General features: G+C 40.0%; 3 protein-coding genes and 1 long non-coding RNA gene across 4 annotated transcripts; 2 read left to right on the top strand and 2 right to left on the bottom strand.

Moving 5' to 3' along the window:
- Nucleotides 1-905: 905 nt before the first annotated feature.
- Nucleotides 906-2,526, top strand: LOC103971028 (uncharacterized). Its single transcript, XR_010484421.1, has 3 exons — nt 906-1,699; nt 2,193-2,294; nt 2,392-2,526. It is a non-coding gene; the product is annotated as an uncharacterized LOC103971028 (long non-coding RNA).
- Nucleotides 2,491-8,734, bottom strand: LOC103971038 (CDPK-related kinase 3). The gene is made up of 11 exons (XM_009384975.3): nt 8,015-8,734; nt 6,635-6,765; nt 6,184-6,225; nt 5,969-6,077; nt 5,749-5,827; nt 4,335-4,631; nt 4,051-4,160; nt 3,281-3,388; nt 3,079-3,141; nt 2,707-2,874; nt 2,491-2,628 (listed from the first exon to the last, which is right to left on the bottom strand). The coding sequence occupies exons 1-11, from the start codon at nt 8,570-8,572 to the stop codon at nt 2,491-2,493; spliced, it is 1,803 nt and encodes a 600-aa protein (XP_009383250.2). The 5' UTR covers nt 8,573-8,734.
- A 3,070-nt stretch (nt 8,735-11,804) lies between these two features.
- LOC103973651 (kinesin-like protein KIN-7F) lies at nt 11,805-17,090 on the bottom strand. The gene is made up of 14 exons (XM_018820684.2): nt 16,563-17,090; nt 16,187-16,410; nt 15,717-15,806; nt 15,497-15,597; nt 15,292-15,405; nt 15,118-15,199; nt 14,966-15,033; nt 14,818-14,883; nt 14,588-14,712; nt 14,144-14,477; nt 13,826-13,930; nt 12,896-13,741; nt 12,446-12,762; nt 11,805-12,368 (listed from the first exon to the last, which is right to left on the bottom strand). The coding sequence occupies exons 1-14, from the start codon at nt 16,652-16,654 to the stop codon at nt 12,050-12,052; spliced, it is 2,883 nt and encodes a 960-aa protein (XP_018676229.2). The 5' UTR covers nt 16,655-17,090; the 3' UTR covers nt 11,805-12,049.
- Nucleotides 17,091-22,628: 5,538 nt separating this feature from the next.
- Nucleotides 22,629-25,630, top strand: LOC135605356 (endoglucanase 23-like). The gene is made up of 5 exons (XM_065095352.1): nt 22,629-23,103; nt 23,188-23,487; nt 24,465-24,626; nt 24,713-24,988; nt 25,067-25,630. The coding sequence occupies exons 1-5, from the start codon at nt 22,705-22,707 to the stop codon at nt 25,409-25,411; spliced, it is 1,482 nt and encodes a 493-aa protein (XP_064951424.1). The 5' UTR covers nt 22,629-22,704; the 3' UTR covers nt 25,412-25,630.
- The last annotated feature ends 159 nt before the right edge of the window (nt 25,631-25,789 follow it).

Consider the following 25,789-nt stretch of genomic DNA (forward strand, 5'->3'; position numbering starts at 1 on the left):
GGTACCTCTTTGCCAATCCACTAAAAATTTCCAGCGACACAAAAGGATGCAACGTTATATGTTGTCGCTCTCTCGATGAAAAGACTGCTTTGTGGTCTTCTTCTATGCCTTCGATCCTTGGGGCTTCCCTCTTCACGAGTCAACATCAAATCTTTGCACTACTAAAGCCCCTTGGTAATTGCAGTCCTCGTCTTCTTTCATGTTCCTTGCGGCATTTCGAAGGATTTATAGTAAAATTGTTATCATTTGGGGTCTGTCGCAAGTCAAAAGAAACAAAAGATACGAAACAAAAGTAGTAGAAAAATATTTCGCAAATCCAACATAGATTGCATGGAAATGTCAGCACAAGTCCAGAAGTGACACGTCGACGCTAGCGAGGGACGCGTCATCCGTGACATCACCAAAATTTTTATCAATTAAATTAATTCAAAAAATATATTTTAAATATATAAATTTGATAAATTAATATGATACATCACTATTAGATTGAGGTTTAAAATATAAAAAATATTGATATATAATTTTATAAAATATTAAAAAAAATAAATAAATGAATAAAGTCACCTACATGTGTAAGATGAAAAAGAAAATAAAGGGAAAAAAAACCTTTTAGTCAAAGTGGGAATGATCCAAATTTAAACATGTGTTACATGAAGACTATTCAAAGACTGCTCTCAACAAATATCCACCAAAGCTAAGTTGATCACGGGAATTTTTTTTCTTTCTTTGTTTTTGATTTGATGAGATGCTCTTCAATCATTGCATTGCATTGCATTTCACGGATATTATACGAAATACATAGCTGCAACTTGGGAGAATGAATGTACAAAACGAGAGGATCCTCCAACTCTAACTATATTGAATTAATTAACGTGTAAGATTCTGTACTATTATTTATTATGGCCGCCACTGTAGTGTGTTCACCCCTTTAGCCGTTGTGCTCTCTCTCTCTCTCTCTCTCTATTTATCTCGTGCATACAGAGACGCCCTCTTCTTGTCTCGCACATTTATTGCGAGCTTTCTCTGTCGGGCTTCAGTTGGCTTCAGTCGTCTTCCAAGCTACACCATTTAATGTTCCTGTTACTACTACTGCTGCCACTACATATCCCTTCCCCTCGAAGATGTCGAACTTTCCTGCCTCTCTCTGCGATTCCTCTTTGAATATCTTCCACCTCGCCGTCTACAGCTCCGATCCATGGCCCTCCCCATCATCCTCATCATCTAGTCCCTGATCCCTTCTTTCTACGTGCTTTGATCTCTATTGCTTTGCTTCTTTCTGTAGCTCTTGGAGAACTGTGAGATATAGATATGCCGGGGGTGTACCTGCACTTGTCGCCTCGGGGGATGACCGGTGGAGGGGGGAGACGCGGGCCGGCACCACCCAAAGGATGGATGGCGATACGGGTCGGAGGCGCGGGGGAGGAGCAGCAGCGGTTCGTGGTGCCGGTGGGGTACCTCAACCACCCGCTCTTCGTGGCCCTGCTCCGGGCGGCGGAGGAGGAGTACGGATTCCACCACACCGGCGCCATCACCATCCCCTGCCACGTCGAGCAATTCCGCCACGTCCAGGGCATCATCGACCGCGACACCTCCTCCACCACCGCCGGAGCCGGAGGCCACCGCCACCACCACCTTCACCTGTGCTTCAGGGCTTGAAAAGTTCAAACCCTACGTAGCTGAGGCTTTTGTAAAAGCTTCGGTAATTTAATTTTTTATGTTTTTTTCTTTTTGTGATCAAGTTGAAGAACTTTTTTTTTTTTTTGCTTTTTTTTAGGTCTTTTAGTCTTTATGTCTCGAATAATATATGAATATAATCATCTCAAAGGAAAATATATATATATATATATATATATATATATATATATATATATAATATAGTATATTTATATGGGTCATATTATCTTGTATCTTAGATATTCCAAACAATAAGAACCTATTAATATCAGAAAAACACCAAAGTTATATACTCTCGAACATCATCTCCAGCAAGATTTTCCCAAAATAAAGAAGAAAAACTAGTGAATCATAAGATTATTTAACGAGAATTAAAGGGCAGTGCAAAAGAGGGCTTTCAAAGATCTTGTCAACTAAAGAAATTATTTTATGATTGAAACTTTGATTACTTGAGTTATGAGAGGTTGATTCTATTCTTGTTCTTTAGCCTTACGAGAAATAATTAACTCCTTGTGTAGGAATCTGAAAACATACTTGTAGTTCGTTCAATCAAAGAGACTTCGTTGTACAGGAAAACAGCATAATACATGCTATCAAGGCATCAATGGCATACATTTCAGGTACTTCAATGCACAAAGCAACGTCAGTTGTATTGATCCCTTCGAAAGCAGAGCTTCCATCAATCATTGGGGTCTCATTACAGATTATTCTCTGCAGGCATTCTCTACAAAGCCAGGATCGAAAGAATTGCAACAATAACAAACGAAGAGATGGGGTAGATAATGAACAAAGAATTACATCAGGGGATCGCAGGATTTAGTTATGTCTCACGTTTGTGCTGCGGATGGTTACGCCATGTAGATATTTGGTGTATCCAAGAAAGCTGAGCTTGCCATCTTCTTGTCTAATCCAGTCTTGCAGAAAGGAGTGAGAAGTTGTGGTGATGTTCAATTCCTGGACAGAGCAGTTCTATCAGGTTCTAACATAATTACATATACATGTATAGTTGTATTGTGGAATAATGATCAGTACCTGCGCAAGCTCTTCGACTGAGAGAACCTGATTTCCCTCCTCTTCGAAGTATGAAAATGCTGCGGTGGCTATCTGCTCCCATTGTCCCAAAGCCTCAAGCTGATAAGGGCTGATAGCAGCAGCACAAAACTCATCGAAATCCATGCTTCTGGATGATAGTGCCTCCAACTGAGTGTTGAATCATACAAAATTCAGTGTCCTTTGCGTTTTCAATGTAGAAAGATTTATCACTAGCAGCAAAAGTATCAACAGTTTGGAGAAGCAAAACAGAATGCACCTCCCGTTATGATCTTAAGTCTTAACATCATAAATGATAACATCACCAGAAGATTAATCTAATACTACTAAATAGCATAAGACTAGATGCATTACCACATTCAGAATGTCAGTAACCCCGGACAACTTCATGGCTTCAGTTGTCTTTTCCATGAGTGCCTGAAAAATATGAACACTACAAAATTAACGGAACACTACAAAAAAAACATATGAAAAATAACATGAAATATGAAGATCTAGCCTTCTAAGTCATAATTAATCTGATTGAAATGCCAATGAGGTTAAAAGGCAAATTTACCTTCTGAAAGTTTTGAAAGGAGATGAACCCATCTTTGTTCGGTTCTAGTAGCTCAAACTGTGATCGTAGATAGAAGAGCCCATCCTCAGTTAGAGCTTTAGATAGTGCCTATACAGAAAGAAAAAAAAGTATAAACTAGAACAAGTTTAGATTGCTAGCAAGTTTTTTAAGCAGCATTAAAATGCATGCCAGTAATAACATTGCTTGGATGCTAATTTAGTTACTTGGTTTTGTTTTTTTATAGATTTGATTTACTGTCTTAAAATAAATATCACTATACGAGTGCCCACAAGCCATACGACCTCTGTTCGTGCCACCCGTATCTTAGCTCAAAAAAGCATGAGTGTACACGAGTCTGAAACTCCATTTTATCAACAACTTATCTTCTGTATGTGACCCCATTTAATCATTCACAAAATTTTTATTTTTAAGCAATTTTTTATAATTTATATTTCATGAGTTCAATGAAAAAGTTAATCTGCTTTTTTGCATTACAGACTATTTCCAAACTAAACAGCTTTCTTGGACTTGAGTTCAGCTTAGAACACAATTGTAATAAAAAGATCAAGCTGCCGCCACGCCTTACCAGTGGCTTACGACAAGCATTCTACCTTAACATTAAATGTATAACCTCTTTACAAGTTACAGTCTGTGTTGAAAATGTGAAGCATACAGATGAGGAATGACTGATGCAACAATATGCCTTTGTAACAAACTGAAACTAGCAAGTCAAGTATAAAAGTGAGCATCTAAATCTGAGCACTATGTACCTTTAGTGCAGCCTGCTTTAGAGGTGTGGCACGAAGGTATGATTTGATTAACTTATATATAAGCATATCTAAAGGAATTTGTGTTTGTTCGCTTCGCAACCAAGGGTGAGCTGCCACATAAAAAAGCATATATCTGTTTTCAGCTGGAGAATTATGACAAAACAAATTAAGTGCAAAGGCATTAATGTTGCAGAAGAAAAGATATGAAGAAAATCATATCATATTTTAGTTTAACATTCAACGAATGCCCACCAGGTTATCATTTGATGGAACAAGCAACTTACTCAAGGCCTGAGCAGCTGTCAATCTTTTCCTGTAGTCCTTATTCAAAAGCCTTGTCACAAAATCTTTAGCTTCTGGGGATACAGCAGGCCAAGGGGTGTCATCCAAATTAGGATCGGCTCTCAAAACAGAACGGAAGATTCCTGATTCAGTTCGTGCCCAGAAAGGTCTACTTCCACATAATAGAATATAAACTATAACACCAATGCTCCACATATCTGCTTCTGTACTGTATGATTTATGTAGGACTTCAGGTGCAACATAGTATGCACTTCCAACAATGTCATTTAATCTTTCATCTGCATGACCATAGATTGGAAACTTCTGTTGAGCATCAAATATAATATGGCGACACATAAATCAAGTACAACAATGGTGATGATAGTAGCTGATATACCATAATCAAGTATATAGAGAAAACTTTTGGAACTGGAGTAGGCAAATCAGGTAAAAATTTATGAACAATAGTAGAGATTACACAATCATTGTGCTGAGGTTGCACACTAATTTACCAAAGCATACTGAACATGCAGTTAATGTAAAGCTGGAAAGTTGGCAAAAAGATTTGGGCAGCAGCTTTTAACTACATTATCATCTTTTGGCCAACTTGTTTTGCCATTGATATCTAAGCATTTGAAGTATGAAGCATGAAAAATATATTGATACTATGGTACAATACCAATTATTGTTTATGAAGACTGATTCTTAGAAGTCTTGATACTTGTTAGATGTGTAGTTCAAACTTTTGATAATTAAATTTCCAGAACAAAAATTAATGATGTTATGATAAATTCTATAAATTTCCAACATAAAGCTGAGAAATAGCATCTCTGTACAACAAGCTGCTCCACATACTTATGTAAGGGTTTCAGAATACAAGATTAAAAGTATCATTAGTTTAACTTATTATTTGTCCATGTTTATTACAAAAGGAAAACACTTGCCATTCAGGTTTAAATTTAACCATGAAAACAAGCTGTACACAAGAAGAAGTTGCATCCAGAAGAACTTGGAAATAGATGAGGGCATCAATTGCTAGCAAAGAACTAATTGATTAACTTCTTTGCTTCCGAACGCCTATGGAAGTTAACCTTCATCAAAATCACACAATGAATATAAAGATGCAGGTACCAATGGCTAGCAGATATGTTTCAGATTTAAATCAATCACACTGAAGAACTTCTTCAGCCCCTAAGAACTATAGAAGCCAAACACTTTGAAATCAACTTCAGGAAATATTTTATCGAACATCACTTTTATCATATGATTTGACATACACAAGAAAAATCATTTTCAGCTAGACGATTCCAGTAAGACTCTATCTTCATGTTTGTCGCTGTCCCAATTCAGTATAAAAGACACATGAATGCATCAATATATTACAATAAATTGCCAACATTCACAGCCACTTGTTACCTGGTCTGATAAAATCAGAAAGACCAAAATCAATTAACTTCATAACAGCATTTTCATCTTTACTGGTGAAGAGAAAATTCTGTCACAACATAGAGAAGAGAAGAAAACATCAGCAACAAATACAAGTTAAATAGAAAAGGGAATTAGTAGAAGACAGAGCACAACTAATTTCCACTAATATGCAAACTACAGAGCATCAAGCATAAAATCCAAGGTAGACCTCTGGCTTTAGATCACGATGCACAACACCTTGAAGATGACAAAAGGCTACCACACCCAGCATCTGCACAATAATTGCTTTGGCATCTTCCTCTGTGTACCTTCCACCTCTTTGGAAATACAGAAATAGAAAATTTCATAAGTCCACGAGTCAATTAAAACAAGATATGGACCTTCTCTTGCTAACAAATTGACTAAAATTAAAATTTAAATTACCTGGCTAAGATTCTATCTAATAATTCTCCACCTTCACAAAATCTGAGAAAGAAAAGCAGGGAAAGATGGTGAATACCGAACAACATGAGCAAATTTCATTAACAGGCTTGAAAAGCACACATAATAATATAAATTCAGAATCATGTAAAAGATATGAAAAAGAAATCAAGTTAAAGGTATGGTGAAAAAATCTCACGTAAAACCTCAATTTCATGGGTTTGTTAAAATACTGCATTTTTCGACAGATCCAAGGAATTACAACTTTCATATATTTAGAAAAGAATGTTTACTGGATATTTTTGTTTTGAAGTATGGGAATCAAAAGTCAAAGGAAATTTATTTAATCTTATCTGGTCAGAAATATCATGGCAAGCACAATTCAGGAATAAGATATTTCCAATTCATCATACCACATTACAGGAAAACTGAAAAGGAAATAAATAAGACATACTCCATGATTATGTAGACATTATGGGCATCCTCACATGCTTCATAAAATTTAACAAGATTTTTGTGCCCAGACAAAGCCTTCAGAATTTTCACCTCCCTACTAACATCTTCAATTGATATTGGTGTTGTCATCTGCCATAAAAATGATGTTAAGCATACGATTATGTAAAAGAATTGTTGAAATTCGACATTGTAGTTAATAAAAAACAAACCATGTGTAGCACATAAAAGGGCAAAGAAGTTAAAACGAAAAAACCACAAAAGGAAACAAAAGACCTATTAAGAATACAACATCAAAAGACCCCGCATTGGCGGGAGCCTAGAGCACCGGGTACGCTCTTTTTTCACATGAATCAACATCCAAATATCAACTGAAGTCATCATGAATTGGGTACAGTTTGGTATCAGGTTAAGTTAGTTCGACATGGAATGAGCTTTCATCTTGTCGTGTTTTAGATTCAGTTTTAAGCAAATTGGTATAAATTTAGTCAGCTAACAGGTATATGTTAAGGCTTAGAAGGGTCATACACAGCATTCTTTTATTTCACAAAGTTTTCAGAAGTTTCGGTATGCTGTGTCCTACTGACATGACACTGCTGCAAGCATATTTATTTTATCACTTCATGTGCATGCCACATAATGTCAATATATAACGAGCACAAGATACAATGACAACAACAACAAGATGTAATGTTCCAACTATCTGAGATCAGCTATATTGGTCTCTACTGACCATTGTTTAAGGTAATAAAATTGGTCAAACTAAGAGCAGTTAAATATTATTTTATCATTTCTAAATAAGTTTTCTTAGGTCTCAACTTCCCTCATCTCTAACCAGGGTTTTATTAGGTTTTTTTGGGATCCATGCCATCTTAAAGGGTTTTCAATATCTTATCTTCTAACAAAACCATGTCTAAATGTACAGGAATATAAATATTTCTAGTATCAACACAGATATCCATCTCAACATCCTCATTTTAGCAACATTATGAACCTTGATATTCTCTGATTTTAGAAAAATCAGTCTCGTAGGAGAGAAAAAGATAACAATTTTAATAAATGTCAATTAAATTAACATGCCGTTTCTAAGTTCATAACACAAAGATATTTGCAGAGTTGAGGAAAAACCCAATCAAACCCGTACTTAAATATCCAACAAGAATGTCAATAAATATAATACAAACATCAATCATACAGGGATGCAAACAACATGACACAAGAACGGATCAAACGCTAAGACGGATAGGAATTCCTCCGACGAATCCAATTGCTCTGCACAGTGCACTTCCTTATTCTTTCAGGAAGAAGTACTAGGTAGTGACGCAATCAAAACTGAAAAGAAAGGTAAAAGAGAATATTTACGCCACACATGAAGCCGCACCTTAGCTTTGGAGACGATCTTGACGGCAACGGTTTGGCCCTTGATGTCCCCCTTCTTCGCCTTAGCCAAACACGTATTCCCGAAATGCCCCCGCCCCACCTCCTTCCCGAGCTCATACTTGGACCCGAAGTTCTTTCCATACCCGAAGTTCTTATTTAGCGTAGGCTTCTCGGCATTCCCCGTACCGTCCTCGGCGGTGGTCCCCTCCTTGAGCCTCCCCGGGTCCAGGCGCTTGGCGAGCGCCGCCTTAATGTGCTTCGCGGGCGACGGTGGCGGGAAGGGGCGGCGGAAGAATCGCCGCGGGGTAGAACTGGCCGGCGAGGGGGAGACTCCGGCCGGGAATGGGCTGGCGGAGCCCTGGGTGTATGGGCTGGGCCAGCAGGAGGACGAGTAGATGGGGGTTACATGGCCACTGTCCCCGGGCTGAGGGGTGTTGGTGGCGGTGGCGGTATTGCCATCTCCGACTTCCCCACCATCGTCAGGGTGCCTCGGATTCCGGCGTCGATGGCGTCCTCTGCCCCCGCCGATGGAGATGTTCTTGCCGTGGCACTGGCCCATTCCTCTTCCACGTCCGCCGCGCGACGCCGCCGCCGCCTCTTCCCCTTCTCTTCTTCGCCTTCTTCTCTATCGGATCGCTAGGTTTCGAGGGTTTAATTCGCGAGGAGAACGCGGACGAGGTCAAAGACGCGGCAATGGGGCGGTTGGAGGAAGAGGAGGAGCGGAAGAAGAGGGAACGACGAGGGACTTATTAAATAGGGGTCTCCAACCGTACTCCAAAGATAATATGGAAACGCCGAGGGGGCGATCTGTAAAATAGGAGGGTTCAGGATCTCCTGTCGCTGCAGCGTGCAGGAAACAACATGTGCTCGGGCGAGAGGCCACGTCTTTTGCGTCGTCATTCTGACTATCAGACACGTGGAATACGGCGAGTGGAGAACATCGTTGTATGGTGCATGAGGAAGGAGATGGGTTGGCAGGCTACGTAGACTTCTCTCCGGCAACACGGCGCGTCGGTGAGCGCGCGTTCAACACGTCTTTTTTGAATATAAAATATTACTAGAGAAGCTAAAAAAAAAAAATAAATAATGCTCAATAGCCGGAATAGAATACTTAGCGCTGAGGTGGCAGAACACGCAGACGTCGGATGAACCAGTCGAAAAGACTTTGGTGGCTGCGATTGGATTCGTGGGGACATCATCGGTGGCTGATTTGTTGGTCTCGACTCACACGCAAGCAGTATGGATTGCATATGACGTCACTTCTGACGTCAGGAGTCTCCGCGTTTTACCAAATTTGGAAACTTGTCATATTTTTGTTTCATTCGCTTTTATTACATCTCCGATACTAACGTTACAGACCACCATACTGTTGGATGACTCGGTATCATATCTTGCGATGGACAGCGTTTACTATTGTATCATATATTTGTACTGGCACTAAATGACAAGCATGTACTTTTTTTGCTGGTAGCCATCTCGGAGGTTCCTTCCCTGTCAAAATATTGCGTTGACGACGCACGCGATGCCTGCTTAGATGTTTGACCTTTGAACGGGATACAAATGTTTTGAACATCCAGTGGATCAATGTGAACTGATACGGCAGGTCTTAAAGGGCGACGTGAACTAATATGGATCGATGTGAAATTGGAGAAAATATATATATATATGAGAACACAGATATTTAAAAGACAAGTCTTTTTATTTGTTTTAAGTCAACGTTGACCCGAATCTGCAAGTCAGAGAAGTAAGTCCAGACGTCAGCTGGTTGTGTCAGTCAAATCGGCATACATAAATACAACCACCGTTCGATTGTTTCTGGTTGACCACGTCGACGCCGGCATCGAATGCGTTGTCACATTCAACGTCACGATGTCGTTATAAGGAAGAATTGTCCAATCTTTTATTTTTGTTGATTATTCTTTTATGAAAATGTATTTTACTCTCTTTTAAATACAAATAACTAATTTTAAAAAATAGTAAAGAGGACATTTTGATTTACCAGTTATAATTTGCATACTTTATTCCAAGTAGTTCCACATAATTGATTGTTTTATTGCCCACAAAATTAACTCAAATTTAATTGGTTAATCGAAGCAGATCTTTCCCAAAGATATTTTTAATAAAAGAAACTATATTAAATTAAGTAAATGAAGTGCATTCATTCTCCCATTTCTCATATACATGACTAATTATAATCTCACCGAAAGATCGCGAGAGAGCATGAATCTATTTAGTACATTCAAAAATCTATAAGGAGGAAGTATCTACATATTAGAAACGTTTAAGATAGGACTAATTACATATTACCCTCTATACTTAGATACTATTAGTATTATAATCTTTGTATTTAAAAAAATTATATTATGATCCCTATAAATTAATGAAAAGTACAACATGTGATATCACATATTGGATCGATGCAAAAATAATGAACAAAAATATAATTTTAATATCTTTTCTGTTTCTAACGTGTGAGATATTAAAATTATCTTTTTATCGATAAAATCACTAATAACGGAATGAATGTTGAAATTATCTTTTTGCTTATCACTTTCGCATCGATCTCACATGTTGTATTTTTCATCAATACAGTTGACGATGTTAGCATAAATGAGATTATTTATTTTATTTTTAAAATTATAGGGATCCTAAGGTAAATTAATTAAAAAAAAACACTCGTTATTGTCTCTTAAGACAAAAGAACACTCGAGTCATTTTATCTATGGATCCATGACGTTAGGATTAACTGAGGAGTGTTACACCTCCCTCAATCCCTCGAAGAAAGCAACAAAGAAATCATTTGCATATCAAAAATAATTTTATAAAGAGCAATCTATGTGTCATATAAATTGGTCGAGTAGATCAATAATTTGTCCTCGAGAATCCAGCATTAATCCTCTCATACCAACTGTTTGTTGTATCTACAAACGCATTTCCTCTAGCTCTCGAAAAGGATACGAAGTATACTCGATTAGAAGGACTGGATCAATCATCAAAAAATTAGGATTCAATTCTATCATCGAACACATTTCATCGCGGGTGTTTCGAATCCACCATACTATGATCATAATAAATGTCATCAGATCTCTCAAAAAGCCACAAAAGCTTTTCGTTGAAAAGAAATTTTCGATTTCTCCTCACACACAGACCGAAGTGAAAAAAATGCGGTGAATGAACTGTAGATCAACATTATTACATGTGCTATTGATTACCTAAATGCTCCAACTGTAGATCAGATGTTAGGAGGTGGTGGCACAAAAGTTTCTTACAACATTCTCAGCCAATGTAACTCATGTTACATTCTTCATCCTTCCTTCTGTTGCTGCTCTCATATCCATCACTAAATCGATGTATTGTAATAAACCTAATTATTATCATGACTTTAAGTTTTCAAAACAAATTGGCATTAGATCATATGTATATTTACTTTCAATACTTTGATTCAAACTCATTTACGGTTCCTATTCTCCCCTATAGTATGGTCGTATTTCAACCGTCCATCTGATCAATATAGACTCTAATCACGGTTTTACAGTGAACTAGCAGATCTTGTAGTGATAAGCCAAAAGACGGCTCCTCCAGTATCAAAGTAATTGCAGATATCAAACATTGTTCTAAAACTATTATGAGGGGTGTACGAGACCAACATCTTGTTGACGATGACAGCTTTAATCATCATGTAGTGTGGGCTCTCCATCGATAAGATGGATAGGCAACATCTCATGCATGCACAAATGGTTTCTAATTCTCATTGTCCCTCGATGAATGCAGATCTTATTCTTCTCTATTATCAATTTTCCATTTTGCCAATGCAAGTTGAAGACAATCTTTCAACAACACAGATATGGATGTGTAGGATATGGGCATGAATTGTACAAGGAATAGATGCAGAGGGGATCGAGAAAGAGGAGAGGAGTTGGGGAAGACGGTGTTTGCTCTCATTTGATCAATTACTTGCTGAAAGAGTCACAAAAAGGGCAAGAAAAGACTGTCATCAGTTGATGTTTTAAGCCCTGGTGGACAGCTCCCATTTCGTTCACAGGAGGGGGAACTTGCCGTGCCACCAGCTGGAGGATCTCTTGTGAGTTTTCTGTGGTGTGAAGCTGAGCCCAAACATCTCCTTCATGGCCTGCCCGTGCTCCTCAAATCCGATCAGCTCGGCCACAAGCGATGCGCTCTCTCTCACATGTTGCAGGTCGGTCTGAGTCCAGAGGAGTTGAGCCAGCTGCAGACTCCTCTGCCTGGAGTTCAACGCAATTCCCCACTTGGCGTAGAGCGCCTCTCTCTCAGCCGACGACAGTTTCTTATGCATCTCCCGACACAGCATCTCCCTCTCCCGGCGGATATATCTCGAGCTGCCAACAGCATGAACATGCATGATCTTCCATGGAGAAAAGATGGAAAAAGATGAGCATTAGAACAATGATCCTACCTTGACGCAAGACTAAATATGTGACCATCTTCTGCCGCTACGCCGCCAACGTTTCCAAGAGCGAAGCTGTTCCTTAGAAAGGAAAGCCTTCTTCGTTCGACTTCCATGTAGAAGGAGTCGGCTGGGTCGCCTTTGAAGAGTAGGAAAAAGCAAGATCGGTGGACCAAGGGGACTTCGCACGCATGCCAAAGCTGGATTATCTCCTGTTGCTCTCTCTGGAACTCCAGCGCGTCCATGGCTGCATCCTCAACAGTCTTCACAGCTTCAATGGTTTGTAATCGAGTTGCTTGAGTCTCCGGAATCATATCCTCGGTAAGCTGCAGGGAGTTGCAGAACGAGAAGGTTATATATGATACAAAAGTCATCTACTGGCATTTTAACATATGAATAATCTGTAGTACCATAGCAAATAGAACAAAAATAAATCCATGAATACATTTGGAATCACACCTGATCAGTAGTTTCCTCTGTCTCAATCTTTCCTGAATAAGAATCATGAGCACCGGTATCAACCTCTTCATGAACAGCTTTGATATCCTCAGTTTTTAGCACTTCAAAGGAAGTGGATTTTTCCAAGTCCTCCGATTCTCCGATTGAGGGAGTCTCATTTTCTAGTCTTCTTTGATCCTCACTAGGCTTTTCAGCAAACTCTTTTAAGATGTCAGGTTGTGTGCTTTTATCTCGCTCAACATTTTGGAGCCAAGACACGATTGAACTGCTCATCATGCTTGCGTTGCAGCTTTTACTTCTGGTTAGTCCCAACTCCCTGGAATTCATCAGTGTTTGCATCGAAGGCAATGTAGATGATAATCCATCAGTACGAAGCTTGACAAAATTCTCGATCGTTCTTGTCGCGATCTTCATCGATTGCTCCTTTGCAGGTATCCAGTGTGCATTTCCTAAAGATTCTGCTGTAGGATCCCCAAGCATCTTTTCATCTGTCAAATGTAGCAGACTATCATCTTCATCATTCAACAAGAGATTGAACTCATCGCTTCTGTTTGTGCTCAAGGCATGTATCTCAATACACTGAACCTCCTTGCATTGGTCTTCGGAATCTGCATACGCAGCTCCAATGATTTCATCCCTTCCCTGCTGAGGGATGTGTTTGCTAGGTGGATTCATGGTATCCGAAAACTCTAGGCAGATGTTGTAGTTGTTGCCTTCTTCCGGCCTACCAAACATAGAAGAGTCAAAATCTGGAATTTGATACGTAACACCAGATACATCGGAGATCGACAGTGCATCTTCACATGCACTGTGTAAATAGGATAGCTCAGATTGACTGGATTCTTCCTGTGCAAAAGGAAAAGAAGCAGAGGTTGGAGAAAACAAGGAAAAAACTCGTAAGTGCAAATTCCAGCTCGAAAGGATACATACCCATTGCCTAGAAAATTGGTCATCTGCCATAGGTCGGAGCAAATGCTCAAGTCGGGACTGAGCAAGATCTCTCTGCTGCATCAGCTCCTTGATTTCTCGCTCCATCTAAACAAAGAACAGGAAGAAGAAAAAGGCAATCTATTGAGAATTGTCGAGGAACTTTTGCGGATTTCATGATTTGCATTACACTCATCATGAATAAGCTACTAGGAAATCATGGTAAGTGATCGAGATCAAAATTTAAGCTACAATCATCACAAACATGTATCTATGTGTAAGAAACTAGTCCATGTGATAAGAAATCGATTCTATCTCGACCTTTTTGATCTGGGCATCTTTTTCGCTCAGGGCATCAGGATGATACGTGATGGAGGCAGCTCCACGGTATCTCAGTTCATTCTCCAATCTTGCAAGTTCTTTCTGTAGATGCTTTATCAGTGCCTTATCAGACATCAATACATTGACGTGAGCATTGGTAACTATTTGCTTAGCACAGCTTGCAAACGAGAGAGTGTTCCTGGATTGCTCGATATGGCTTCGGGCAGGGCTCATTGTGCAGATGATGGCAGTTCTTCCATTACCTCCCAAGAAGGGTTGTAATATGCGTGTCAACTTGGAATCTCGATATGGAATGTGTCCAGTTCTCCCTTTGCTGCATAAAGAAAGTGGAATCCACAGTAAATGACAAACATTTAAAGAGAGACACAGACCTTAGCTTCTTTTCAATGAAAGAAAGATATAGGATAACAGCATTTCGATGACCTTAGCTTGCGGATGACAGTTCCAAGGGTAAGCAAGCTCCGATTGATATGGCAACCCTCTTTGAGCCGAGTACCAGCAGATGGTGATTGAGATGCCCGTTCACTTCCTGCTAAATCAATAAAATTCTGTATCCACAAGAAAGAAACTTAGCCTCCTGTTTGCTGCCTTTTCATCTGAAAGTTCAAGGGGGAAGGAAGAAGAAAGTTAGTCATCGAGGGGAATTCACATACCACAGCAGCTAGAAGAGTAGTTGAACTTCCTCTTCCCGTGAATTCGTGAGCGGTACTCTGGATTGTCTGCAGATTGAGATAGAGAAAAGAACTGAATTCCGCCCGTTAAGCTAGTAGAAATCATTCAAACATCTGATCAAAGGCAAACCAGTCTCAGTATCTGATGCGATCGAGAGCTCATTTCGTTTAAGGACGTCTCTCCGACCTGTCGTTGTGCTGCGATGAATACATATGTACGGAGATTAAAGTGTGGGAGATGCGAATGTAGAAAGATATGAACAAGACATGTTCGGTTAGTACCTTCACACACACAAAGGAGTTCCTTGAGATGCCACTGGTCCCTTAGAGTTTCCTCTGTAAGTTTCTCCACAACAGTCCCTCTCTGAGAAGGATAGGAAGCAAGTTCACTAACAATGCTTGTTGTTTCATCAAGAAGAATTCAATGATACAACAGCCATAAGTGCAATGCTTTACCTCTGCATCATCGAGAAGCCTGAGAGGAGAGGTGTCAGTGCTCAGGAGATCTCTTACCACTTCGTTGTATATCTCCATTGCCGAGAATTTTAGAACAAAATCTCTTTCCTCGTGCTGCAAAAGAGGAAAGAAGTAATGAACGAATAACTACAGAAAGCACAAGTCCTCTGCATTGTTTCTGGAAGGCAAGTGCAGGTATTTGTACCCTCTTTATGTAGTCATATATGTCTTCCATGGCATATTCGGTTATCCCGGTCATTGTGTATGTCTTTCCACTGCTTGTTTGTCCATATGCAAATATACTTGCTGCGATGAACATGTTCTACACTCAGTTTACAGTGTTCTCTTTCTTGATCAAGAGGAGTACTCGGACAAAGGTTAATAGACTGATACAGGCAAAAAAATTCAGAGAATGTTCCGCTCACCATTGATTCCATCGACGACAGAGAGAGCGACTTCCTTAGCTCCTTCATCATAAACATGTCTCGTGTCGCACTCGCACCCAAATACTTTGTCTAATCATCATGAACAAGAGGGAGATGAGGATTGCGAAAAACTGCAAAACTGCAGTGCATAGAGTGTTGTGCGAATTCTCAGGATGTTAAACTGCATAATCCAAGAAATGAATTTTCTTGGCTTTGTCATAGGAGAGCAGAAACTAAGAATCACAAAAGAATTCCTTCATAGAGTCCTAAATATGAAGGCAAGACCATGGGATCTGCCCCCCAGTCTGATTCCAGAATATGAAGACAAAAGAATCATTCGCCAGGGAGAATCATCATGCACATTCACCGAAATGCTGAAGGTGCACCAATATGCTTCCGAGACTAGTGCAAAACATGCGTAATTGTGTTCAGAATAGGAAGAGAAAAGCTAATCAATGTGGAGCACTCACCAAATGTGTAGGCTGTTGGATACATTGTTCGCTCGGAATGGGCGTTCTTGAAGACGATGGTGGTGTTGTTCCTGCACTCCCAATCCGAGGGGTCATTCCTCCCAATCTCCTTCGCATTGAGGGGCCTTACCCTCACCGAGACCAGTATCCTCTCCTCCTTCCTTCTCCCCTCTGCCTTCTCCCATGGCGCAACCTCGTCATGGCCGATTGTTCCCATCCCTCCCCTGTTCAATGCCAATACCAATTCAGAGATTTCTTTGTGCTTAGTGGATGCAGTTCCTTAATTGCTGACTGATACATTTAATCAAACACCATCACCGATCGTTCCACGTGGGATCTTCCTAGAGAAGAGAGAGAGAGAGAGAGAATGGCAAACCTGTGGGATCTCCAAATATCTGCTACGCCAGAACTGAGAGGAGGTGGAAGGGGAGAGAGAATAGACGAATGACCTTCTAAAGAAGGGATCATAAGGTACGTGCTCCAATATATACTTTGTTGCAGATCTTGACAGCAAAAGAGAACCGAGAGAGAGGGAGAGGGAGAGGGCTGCAAAGCGACAGAATTGTCCGCACAGATCGCCGGGACAAAATGAGAGCCGCTGAAACGTAGCTGGCGCTGCAAGCGAAGCACTCTCTCTATCTATAGACCGGACAGTCTCTTGGCCTTTCTCCAAAGGCTGGCATGAACATAAGAGATCCCAAAATAAGTTCCTCCGACTCCTCCATGGCACCCAGGAAAAGGACGTGACTTCATCATCCATAGACTGCATGCGTCGAAGAAAAAAGATACCAGGTAGGGAGAAACGAGATGGATTGCGCTCATGGGTGATTGGGTGGTAGGGGATGGCATCAGGCATTCACGCTCGTCAACTGCAGCTGTAGCTTTCATGACCGCATCACGGCATGCAGATGTTCTTCTCCTCCTGGCATGGTGCATGGTTTGTGGTATCGGCTGAATCCAATATGCTCCATCTGTATCAGTGCCACCCATGATTGACGTAATATTTGGGTTGATTACTCCGTTTCGTACTTGATATTGATTGGAAGCAACCTGAATTATATGAAAAGTAGGCTCGAGCCTGAGGGCGAAAACAGCCTGGTAGATTGCAAGCTAGTCATCTAAATCTAAAGCCCAAGTCAAGGGAGAGCCGGATTTGAAATTGGATCCGGCCATCAAATGACTCACGACATTAAATCTGACATCCGTGTAAATCCAATTCATATCTAAATAACAATGGACAATAAATATAACATTATGTTTTAGAGAGAGATCTCCCATCCCCTTTCTCGGAAGCTCAGTTTTACTCTTGGTCTAGTGCCTCACCTTATTATATAACTAGGTGAATCTAGATCGTACTTAGATCTATCAGGTCTAAGAAGTCTAGATCGATCAGGTCTTCACAAGACCGTTCCTTGGCCTGGCGATGAATCTAGTTCAAATATTTGCATCTCCTTTAGATAAGTTTTTAATGCTACTATCCTATTTGTCCCTTTGCTTGTTTTCTCTTTGTCAAAGCTTGCCTCTGTGCTGTTGGTGAGCTTGATGCTTGTTGGAGACTAGACTATGACATTAATGTCGTCGGCCTCCCAAGCCTCTCAACATGTTACGTGTACTTGGGAGTAGATTAATCTGGTGCTTCTTTACCCTTTTGTTTCTTTTGAGAGCTCTAATAAAATCTCTCCTTCTTCCTTTTTTCCTTATCTAATCCATTCGCCCTACTTAACTCTCTAATGTCACCGACCCCTCTCAAACCCCTTCCTTCCTTCCTTCGAGGGAGATCCCTTCCGCTTATTTACACATGCCTTTGAAAATATCTAAGAGATGCAATGAATATCACATTTTGTAAAGGATTATGATTAAAAAATATATATTTTATTAACAAATGGTTGATTTTTAGAATAAAAAAAAATTCCATTAGGTCTATATTAACATGAAAAACTAAAGATGGGTTTAATGCGTATATTTTTGGATTATAAATTTTATTCTTATATTAGTTCTTTAAAATTAGAGTTTTTTTTTCTAGCAAAGATAAACAATAAAGATAGTGTTTGATTTAGGACATTAATTGTAATCAAATATTCAAATTAAGCACTTTTTTTTATTTTCTTGGTTGCTAATAAAATTTAGAAAATAACTATTCAACATTTCAAATAGGGTGATGTTATTTTTGTTAGTTAAAATAAAAATAAATATTAAAATAAATAAGAAAAAAAAACCTTAAATAGATGGCTCACCTCCTCCTATTTAATGGGAGTGATTCATCTCCTTTATTTCTCACTAAGTTAAGTCTATCAATAAGAGAAACATTGAGTTGCATCTGAAGAGAGGTAGTTTTCTTGTCTTTCTTAAAAAAAATAATTTTCTTTGATTCCTTTAAATTTTAAAATTTTATTTTTAAATTAAAATATGTTATATGTAGTTTTAAAGTATTTTTATTCCTTTAAATGTTAATTTTTTATTATTAAATTAAAAACATATTATATAAATTTTTTAAGATTTTTTTTATCCCTTTTGAGGTTTAAAATTTGTATTTTTGAATTAGAATATGTTGAAATTATTTATGTCATATATATTTCTAAAATTTTAATCTTGAATGCATGATATTTAATTTTTAGATTTATACAATACTTGATTTAGAATGCTATTTCCTCTTATAGAGTTTATCATTTCAATCTATTATTATTTATTATATTTTAATGACTTATTATTAATGAATATATGCTTTATTATATTATAATGGTGTAATTCAAAATTAAGGAAATTTGTTAGATTTGAATTGAAATAAACCAATAAGCTCAAATCGTAGATCAGGCCATAACCCACAGGCTAAGCCCAACCCACAGGTTAAGTCATAGCCTATAGACTAAGCCCAATCAATAAGTTAGGTTAAACCCATAAGTTAGACTTTAGCCCATAAGTAAGACCCTAGCCTATAAGTTAGCTTAGCCCAACCCAACATGAATAGTCATGTGTGATGCACATGAGCTTTGGATTGATGGCCTAACTTGATGTGGTGCATAGATAGTCATGTATAGTGCCTATGTACATAAGTTGATTTAATCTTGCTTAGTATTATATAGTCTAGTCTATTGGTCTTATTTTGTTGAATTTGAGCTAAAAAATTAATCGAAATAAATCAAATTTAATTAGTTAAGATTGATTCAAAGTGGTTCTAAATTAGTTTGACTTATTTAAATTTGTTTAAACTAAATTAAATCTAATCTGATCCAAATTATATGGATGATTCTAGATCGAATTCTACTGAAGAGTAGATCTTTTAAACTAAATTGAATCTAATCTAATTTGATCCAAACTAGTTGGATTTATCTTCGAGTTAATATCACTATATTTTAAAAAAATAATCTAGGATTACTTTTGACTTGTAATTTGATAAATAAATAATTATAATAAATATTTATAAGTTATGCATATTAATAAAGTGATATTCATTTATTTAACTCTATGTACTTATGGAAGGATGTTTTACTCCTATAAATTTTTTTTTCATGATATGGCAATAATAAACTAATAAGCTTTTACCAAATCAACTAGTGAACACTTTATGATTTTTTTTAGTTTTGGAGAGTGCATGCATACTACCTCAATTGTTTGTTTATGCTGTAAAACGTTTGCCTACATAAATTTCAAAATAATTTCTTATATATTTATGCATATATGAGGTTTATCATTAATAATTCTAATATCCACCATCCTATAGCTTTTTAAAGTAAATATATTTTTTTTGAGCAAAAGATATTGATGGCAAGTATTTCTGTTCTTCAGAGTGTTAATAAGAATAAATCTAAAGAGGTTTTGAACCTTGAAATCATATCATAAATCTTATTATCTAATGTTTTCCTAAATTATATATACATATTACATTTTTTTTATTAAAACTATGTCCAAACTATTAACTATTCAATTAGGTAACGACTCAAACTAACAAGAGATACAATCTGATTTAATTCTAATTCTAATTAAGAGATTGTGTGATCAAAATTGAGAAAAAAAATCATAAAAAATTCTAAGACACGAATCGTTGTCTTAATACATATTTTCAGGTTTGATCGAAATTTTATTTCCGACAATGTGATTCACTTATACAACGAAAAGCCTGTCGAGAGTGAAACTACACCTTTGGAAATTATATCGACTTTGGGGATTATTTTTCAACCAACCCGATTTAAGTCAGGGCTAATGCACTACGCCAATAATTGGGACATCACTCACGTATAAATGATTCTCGATATACCTTATTAATGTCATATTACCTTCAAGTTATATCCATATTTCTCGAACTCGATCCATTAATTAGCTCCCAATCTCACTCTAAATTGACCAAAACGTAACTCGAGCTAATTGGACGTCAAAATTTGGCTTATATATACCTGAAAATCTAAAATATATTATTATATCTGATAAAATATATTTTGGGTCCAAGACACGTTACAACCGACACCACGCTGTGTCACAACTGGGTCAGTAAGGGGAGCACCCCCACACGCTAAGTCAGAATTCGTACCGAGGCACTGTTTGGCATGTCCCGTCTTGGAGGCTCGGGGCGGTGTCGTCTGACGTCATCCCACGCGTCCCGGGACAACAGCCGCACAGTACTGTCTCATGCCATGAGGATTAGCCGCCACGTCGAACTCGCGTGCGACCGACCCTCGTATAATAATATAAAAGCTCATGGCCGGCATTCGGCCAGGAGGGAGGCAAAAATAATTCAACCCACACCTGACTTACTCGTCGGAGGAGTCAAAGTCGGGAATCACCCGACGAAGGCCATTCGTGCAGGAAAGCGGCCACCATCGAGCTGCGAGCGTCTCAACTTGGGAATTTCCATCCAGTATATGAAGGCGAGCTGCAGACCAGCCTGGAGATGGAGAAGACGTTGCCCAACACAGACAACGCTCGGACTAAGGAATGTCGATCAACACCCTATCGAGAGGGCCCAACCTCTCTCGGCATCCTGCTCAGCCGACAAAAGACTTCCGACATCAACTCGTGGACCAAGTCGTGTTGACTCATCAGTCATAATACATTTATTCACCAACAATATCCACGTAAAGGAATTGGAAAATTCCAACTCGAAACCCCTGCTTGGCCAATAACATTCATCGATTGACATGTAGTCATTATTCTTGTGAGATTTCTCGGATCAGCGGTCAAAAGAGTTTAACTAAAAGCACGATATGCTTGCTTCTTCATGAATAAAAGTTGAATGCAGTTGTCTCTCCGTCTTTTCTGTGTCTAGCTAACGTTGTCACACATCAAAGAGAGGCGCGGGAAGCAGCATCTCATGCTTTTGGCTCACTCAAGCAAAGCCCGTCAATACCTCGTAAAGCCATAGGAGGCTTAAAGGGCGGACGAAAGGTGAGAGGCAGTGGCCCCCTTCTTCCTTCTCACGCCTCCGTGTTTGCTTTGAATTCTTTCACCTTCCTTCTGCCGCCATTCCTCCAAGCTTAGGCAACGGAAAATGCCACAACATATATGTCGACCTTCTTGTTTCCACACTCCCTAACATTATTAGCCTTTTCGTTGCAATTAATGAGTGCACAGAAATCTTTTCCTTTCTTATTATAATCTATCTTTTAGATTTCCATTTGCGATTAAGGAAGGTTTGGGTCATATCGAATGGACGAGGAAGGAATGCTCGATCGATCTATTTTGACTTCGTCTGAAACAAAAGGGAGGAGCTGATGAAGCGCCATCATATGATTCCCTTATATCTTTTGCTGTGGCCTGATCTGCTGTTACTGTGTCCGATGCAAAAGGGAGAAGCTATTGGCTTATCTGCAAAAGCTTATGGGATCACTTGTGCAGTACTAAAGTTCATGTTCTGAAAGTTTATGGATTCACCAATCTTGATTTAGGCAACAGCACCCCAATATAATTTAACGGTGGAACAGTCGCTATATCAGCTATATACATCCAAAAACACTAATCACACAGTGGGCCAGCATCATCCATGTGTCAGTACATGTCTGATGATTCCTTCCCCCAATTTTAATCAGCTGATCATGTTGGAAAAGGGGACAAATCTACCTTTTCTTTTCACCGATCTTAACATGTATCATATCCAACGATGTAGAAGAAAGAGCCTCTCTCTGAACCATAGCAGTGATCCTGTGAACCCAACATGCTTCTGCAGAACACAGGCCGATAAGCCAATCCGCTGTGCAACAAAGCCAAATGTGCTTCCAACCTTGTGGCTTTAGCTCACTTTTAGCTCCACCATGGGCGATGACCCCACTCCCCACCGAGTTTGTGGCCTCTCGTGCCAAAGGATGCTTGTGATCAGCTGACAGCACCATTCCTGTCGGTTACCACCTCCCTCCCTGACCTCCCCCTCCCTTTGTCCTCTCTCCCATATTCCCGTGATCGTCCTGTGTCTTACTTTACCCCATTGTATAAATATTGGAGTCATCTTCCCTAGGCGACAACATGCATGTAAGACTCAGCTTATCAGTGCATTAGCCTTTTTAAGTATACTCCCCTCCGAGCTAATAGTAGTCATGACACCCTTCTTTCTTCTTCAACTACTGCTTTCTGTGTCGCTGACATTGGCAAGTAGTCATGACTACCATGAGGCTTTGAGCAAATCTATTCTCTTCTTTGAAGGCCAGAGGTCCGGGAAGCTCCCCCCGGACCAGAGAGCCGGATGGCGTGGAGACTCCGCGCTGTCCGACGGCTCGGAGGCCGGGGTCGACCTCACCGGAGGCTACTACGACGCCGGCGACAACGTCAAGTTTGGCTTCCCTATGGCCTTCACCACCACGATGCTGTCATGGAGCGTTATCGAGTTCGGCGAACTGATGCCGGCCGACGAGCTCCGCAACGCCGCGGTGGCCATCCGATGGGCCACGGATTACCTGCTGAAGACCATCTCCCACCCCGGCCTTGTTTTCGTTCAGGTCACAACTCACTAGCACAGCTTCACTGGTATCAGTAGCAGCAAACCGTAGTAGCAAATAAACTTGGCCAAGCTCTGCATTTAGGTGGGGAATCCTATAAGCGACCACAACTGCTGGGAGCGGCCGGAGGACATGGACACGGCGCGGACGGTGTACAACGTGAGCGCCGACAGACCGGGGTCGGAGGTGGCGGGCGAGACGGCGGCCGCATTGGCGGCAGCGTCCATGGTGTTCCGTGACATTGATCCAGGCTACTCCCAGACGCTGTTGGAGAACGCCATGAGGGCGTTCGAGTTCGCCGACACCTACAAGGGGGCTTACAGCGATGACCCGCAGCTCAAAGCTGGAGTGTGCCCCTTCTATTGTGACTTCGATGGGTATCAGGCAAGTCACTCTGCTCTCTTCGTTCTCATCTGTTTAGGCATACTGTGAGTTGATTGCAGTGTGTGATATTAGGCAAATTCTTAGCATATTAGGCCACTAATTGTCATCACTTGGAGTAGGGCTATTTGCACAGCCACATGTACAACCTTGTCTGTTGTCCTTGCCTCCGTCTTTTTGGCTGTCAATTCATAGAGAGGGGGAGGTGATGGATTCTCACTTACCACATATACGATCGTAAAGCTTCATGCGAAGGGCTGCTTAAGGTGAATTGTGGATCCAAAGTGGTCCGATCTACATGATTAAAGAGCATCTTGAGGAATTCCTACACTCGAATAAGAATAAAATTTGTGAGGTGACATTAATGCATGCATTTGTAGTTTGTCTATCAAACAGGGTAAAGTTATGCACATTTGGCCTTGCTGAGAACCCATGGTTCAAAATTCCCACAGTGAGCTGCTATTTTTCTGGAACATGTTCTTGCTTCAATGCACCAGTATGAGAAGTGAGGTTTTAGCTCTGCTCTGTCTGCCAAACAGAACAAGTTCTGTGCAACCCAAGGCATTGTTACGGTCATGAGGAACCCAAAATCATCATTATCTTGGCACCATAGGACCACAAGGCTTATTGATTGATCTGATCTCAAGAGTCATGCCAATGTTGTCTGGTGTGCAATCCTGTCTGCAGCAGAGCCACCCCATAGTCAACCTGGATTGTGGCACCTACATGTTCTTGGTGTCAGATTCTAGTGTGAGTGGAAAAGATCAACCCTTTTCCTAGCTTCAAGTATAGTGCAACTCCCAAATTTTAGTGCAGCACACATCTCAGAAGAGTGTTGTCATAGTTTCAGACATTATGTAGGCATTCTGCATGATGTATCGTCACTGAACCCTCCTCATAGGACCTCAAATTTTTGGGGTTGACTTCATTCCTTGGCCTTGAATTCTTTCCACATCTAAAGCGGTGGTCAATTGACTCAGGATGAGTTACTATGGGGAGCAGCATGGCTAAGAAGGGCCTCACAAAATGACTCTTTCCTCGACTACATCCAAAACAATGGTAAAACTCTTGGAGCAGATGACAACATCAATGAGTTTGGGTGGGACAACAAGCATGCCGGCCTCAATGTTCTTGTCTCCAAGGTTAACTAATGCCACATACTGCACATCTACTTTTGAAGCTCCTTGAACTCATCGTGTCTCCCTGTCTCTGTTCTTGATGCCTACAGGAGTTCATGGAAGGACAAGCTCTCTCTCTGGAATCCTACAAAGAGTTTGCCGACAGCTTTATGTGTACACTCATTCCAGAGTCTTCATCCTCACACATCCAGTTCACTCCTGGTGGGCTCATCTACAGGCCCGGAGGCAGCAATATGCAGCATGTGACCTCCATCTCCTTCCTTCTCCTAACCTATGCCAAGTACCTCTCCAAGTCATCGCAGACCGCGAATTGCGGCAGCATCCAAGTTGACCCATCATCCCTTCAGCTTCAAGCAAAGAAACAGGTGCATTAATTACTGGAAGAAAAAAGAAGAGAAGAAGCTTTCACGAGTTCTAAATTGGATGCATTTTGTTCTTGTCAGGTCGATTATTTGTTAGGCGACAACCCCATGAACATGTCATATATGGTCGGATATGGCGATCGATACCCGCAGAGAATTCACCACCGGGGTTCTTCGTTGCCGTCAGTGTCGAGCCACCCTCAGTTTATTGCATGCAAGGATGGCTCAGACTACTACAAGTCTGCTAACCCTAACCCTAATCCCCTCGTCGGCGCCGTGGTCGGCGGGCCGGGCGAAGATGACGTTTACGAGGATGATCGTGCCGATTTCCGGAAATCCGAGCCGACTACCTACATCAATGCTCCATTAGTTGGAGTCCTGGCATACTTTGTGGCAAACCCTAATGCCGGCCTCGTGCTGACTTAGGCATGAATGAAGAATTCGTATGTACATAAATGAAAACAAGAAGAAGAAAGAAAACAAATAGAAGAGAGAGTGTCTCAGAGATCTGATTGAACACCCTAAATATACCACCATATGTTTACCTAACCGAAGAGTGAGGATCGTTTTCGGTGCATACAACCCGAAGGTTTTCTTGAGGGAGATGTATTGCAAGTCAAGCTTTATTTTGTTTTGTTTTGGTTTTGGTTTTTTCCACATGAATTAAGTGTATTACATTTCATAGTTATATAAATCATATTGTGCTCTATGTTCATCTTTTGTTCACCTAAATAATGACTTTAAGTAGTGACAAGCATCATTTAAATTCATGAATTGCTGAATTTTCTGATCTGGGCAAATATA

Source organism: Musa acuminata, chromosome BXJ2-2, assembly GCF_036884655.1.
Source record: "Musa acuminata AAA Group cultivar baxijiao chromosome BXJ2-2, Cavendish_Baxijiao_AAA, whole genome shotgun sequence".
Lineage (NCBI taxonomy): Eukaryota > Viridiplantae > Streptophyta > Magnoliopsida > Zingiberales > Musaceae > Musa > Musa acuminata.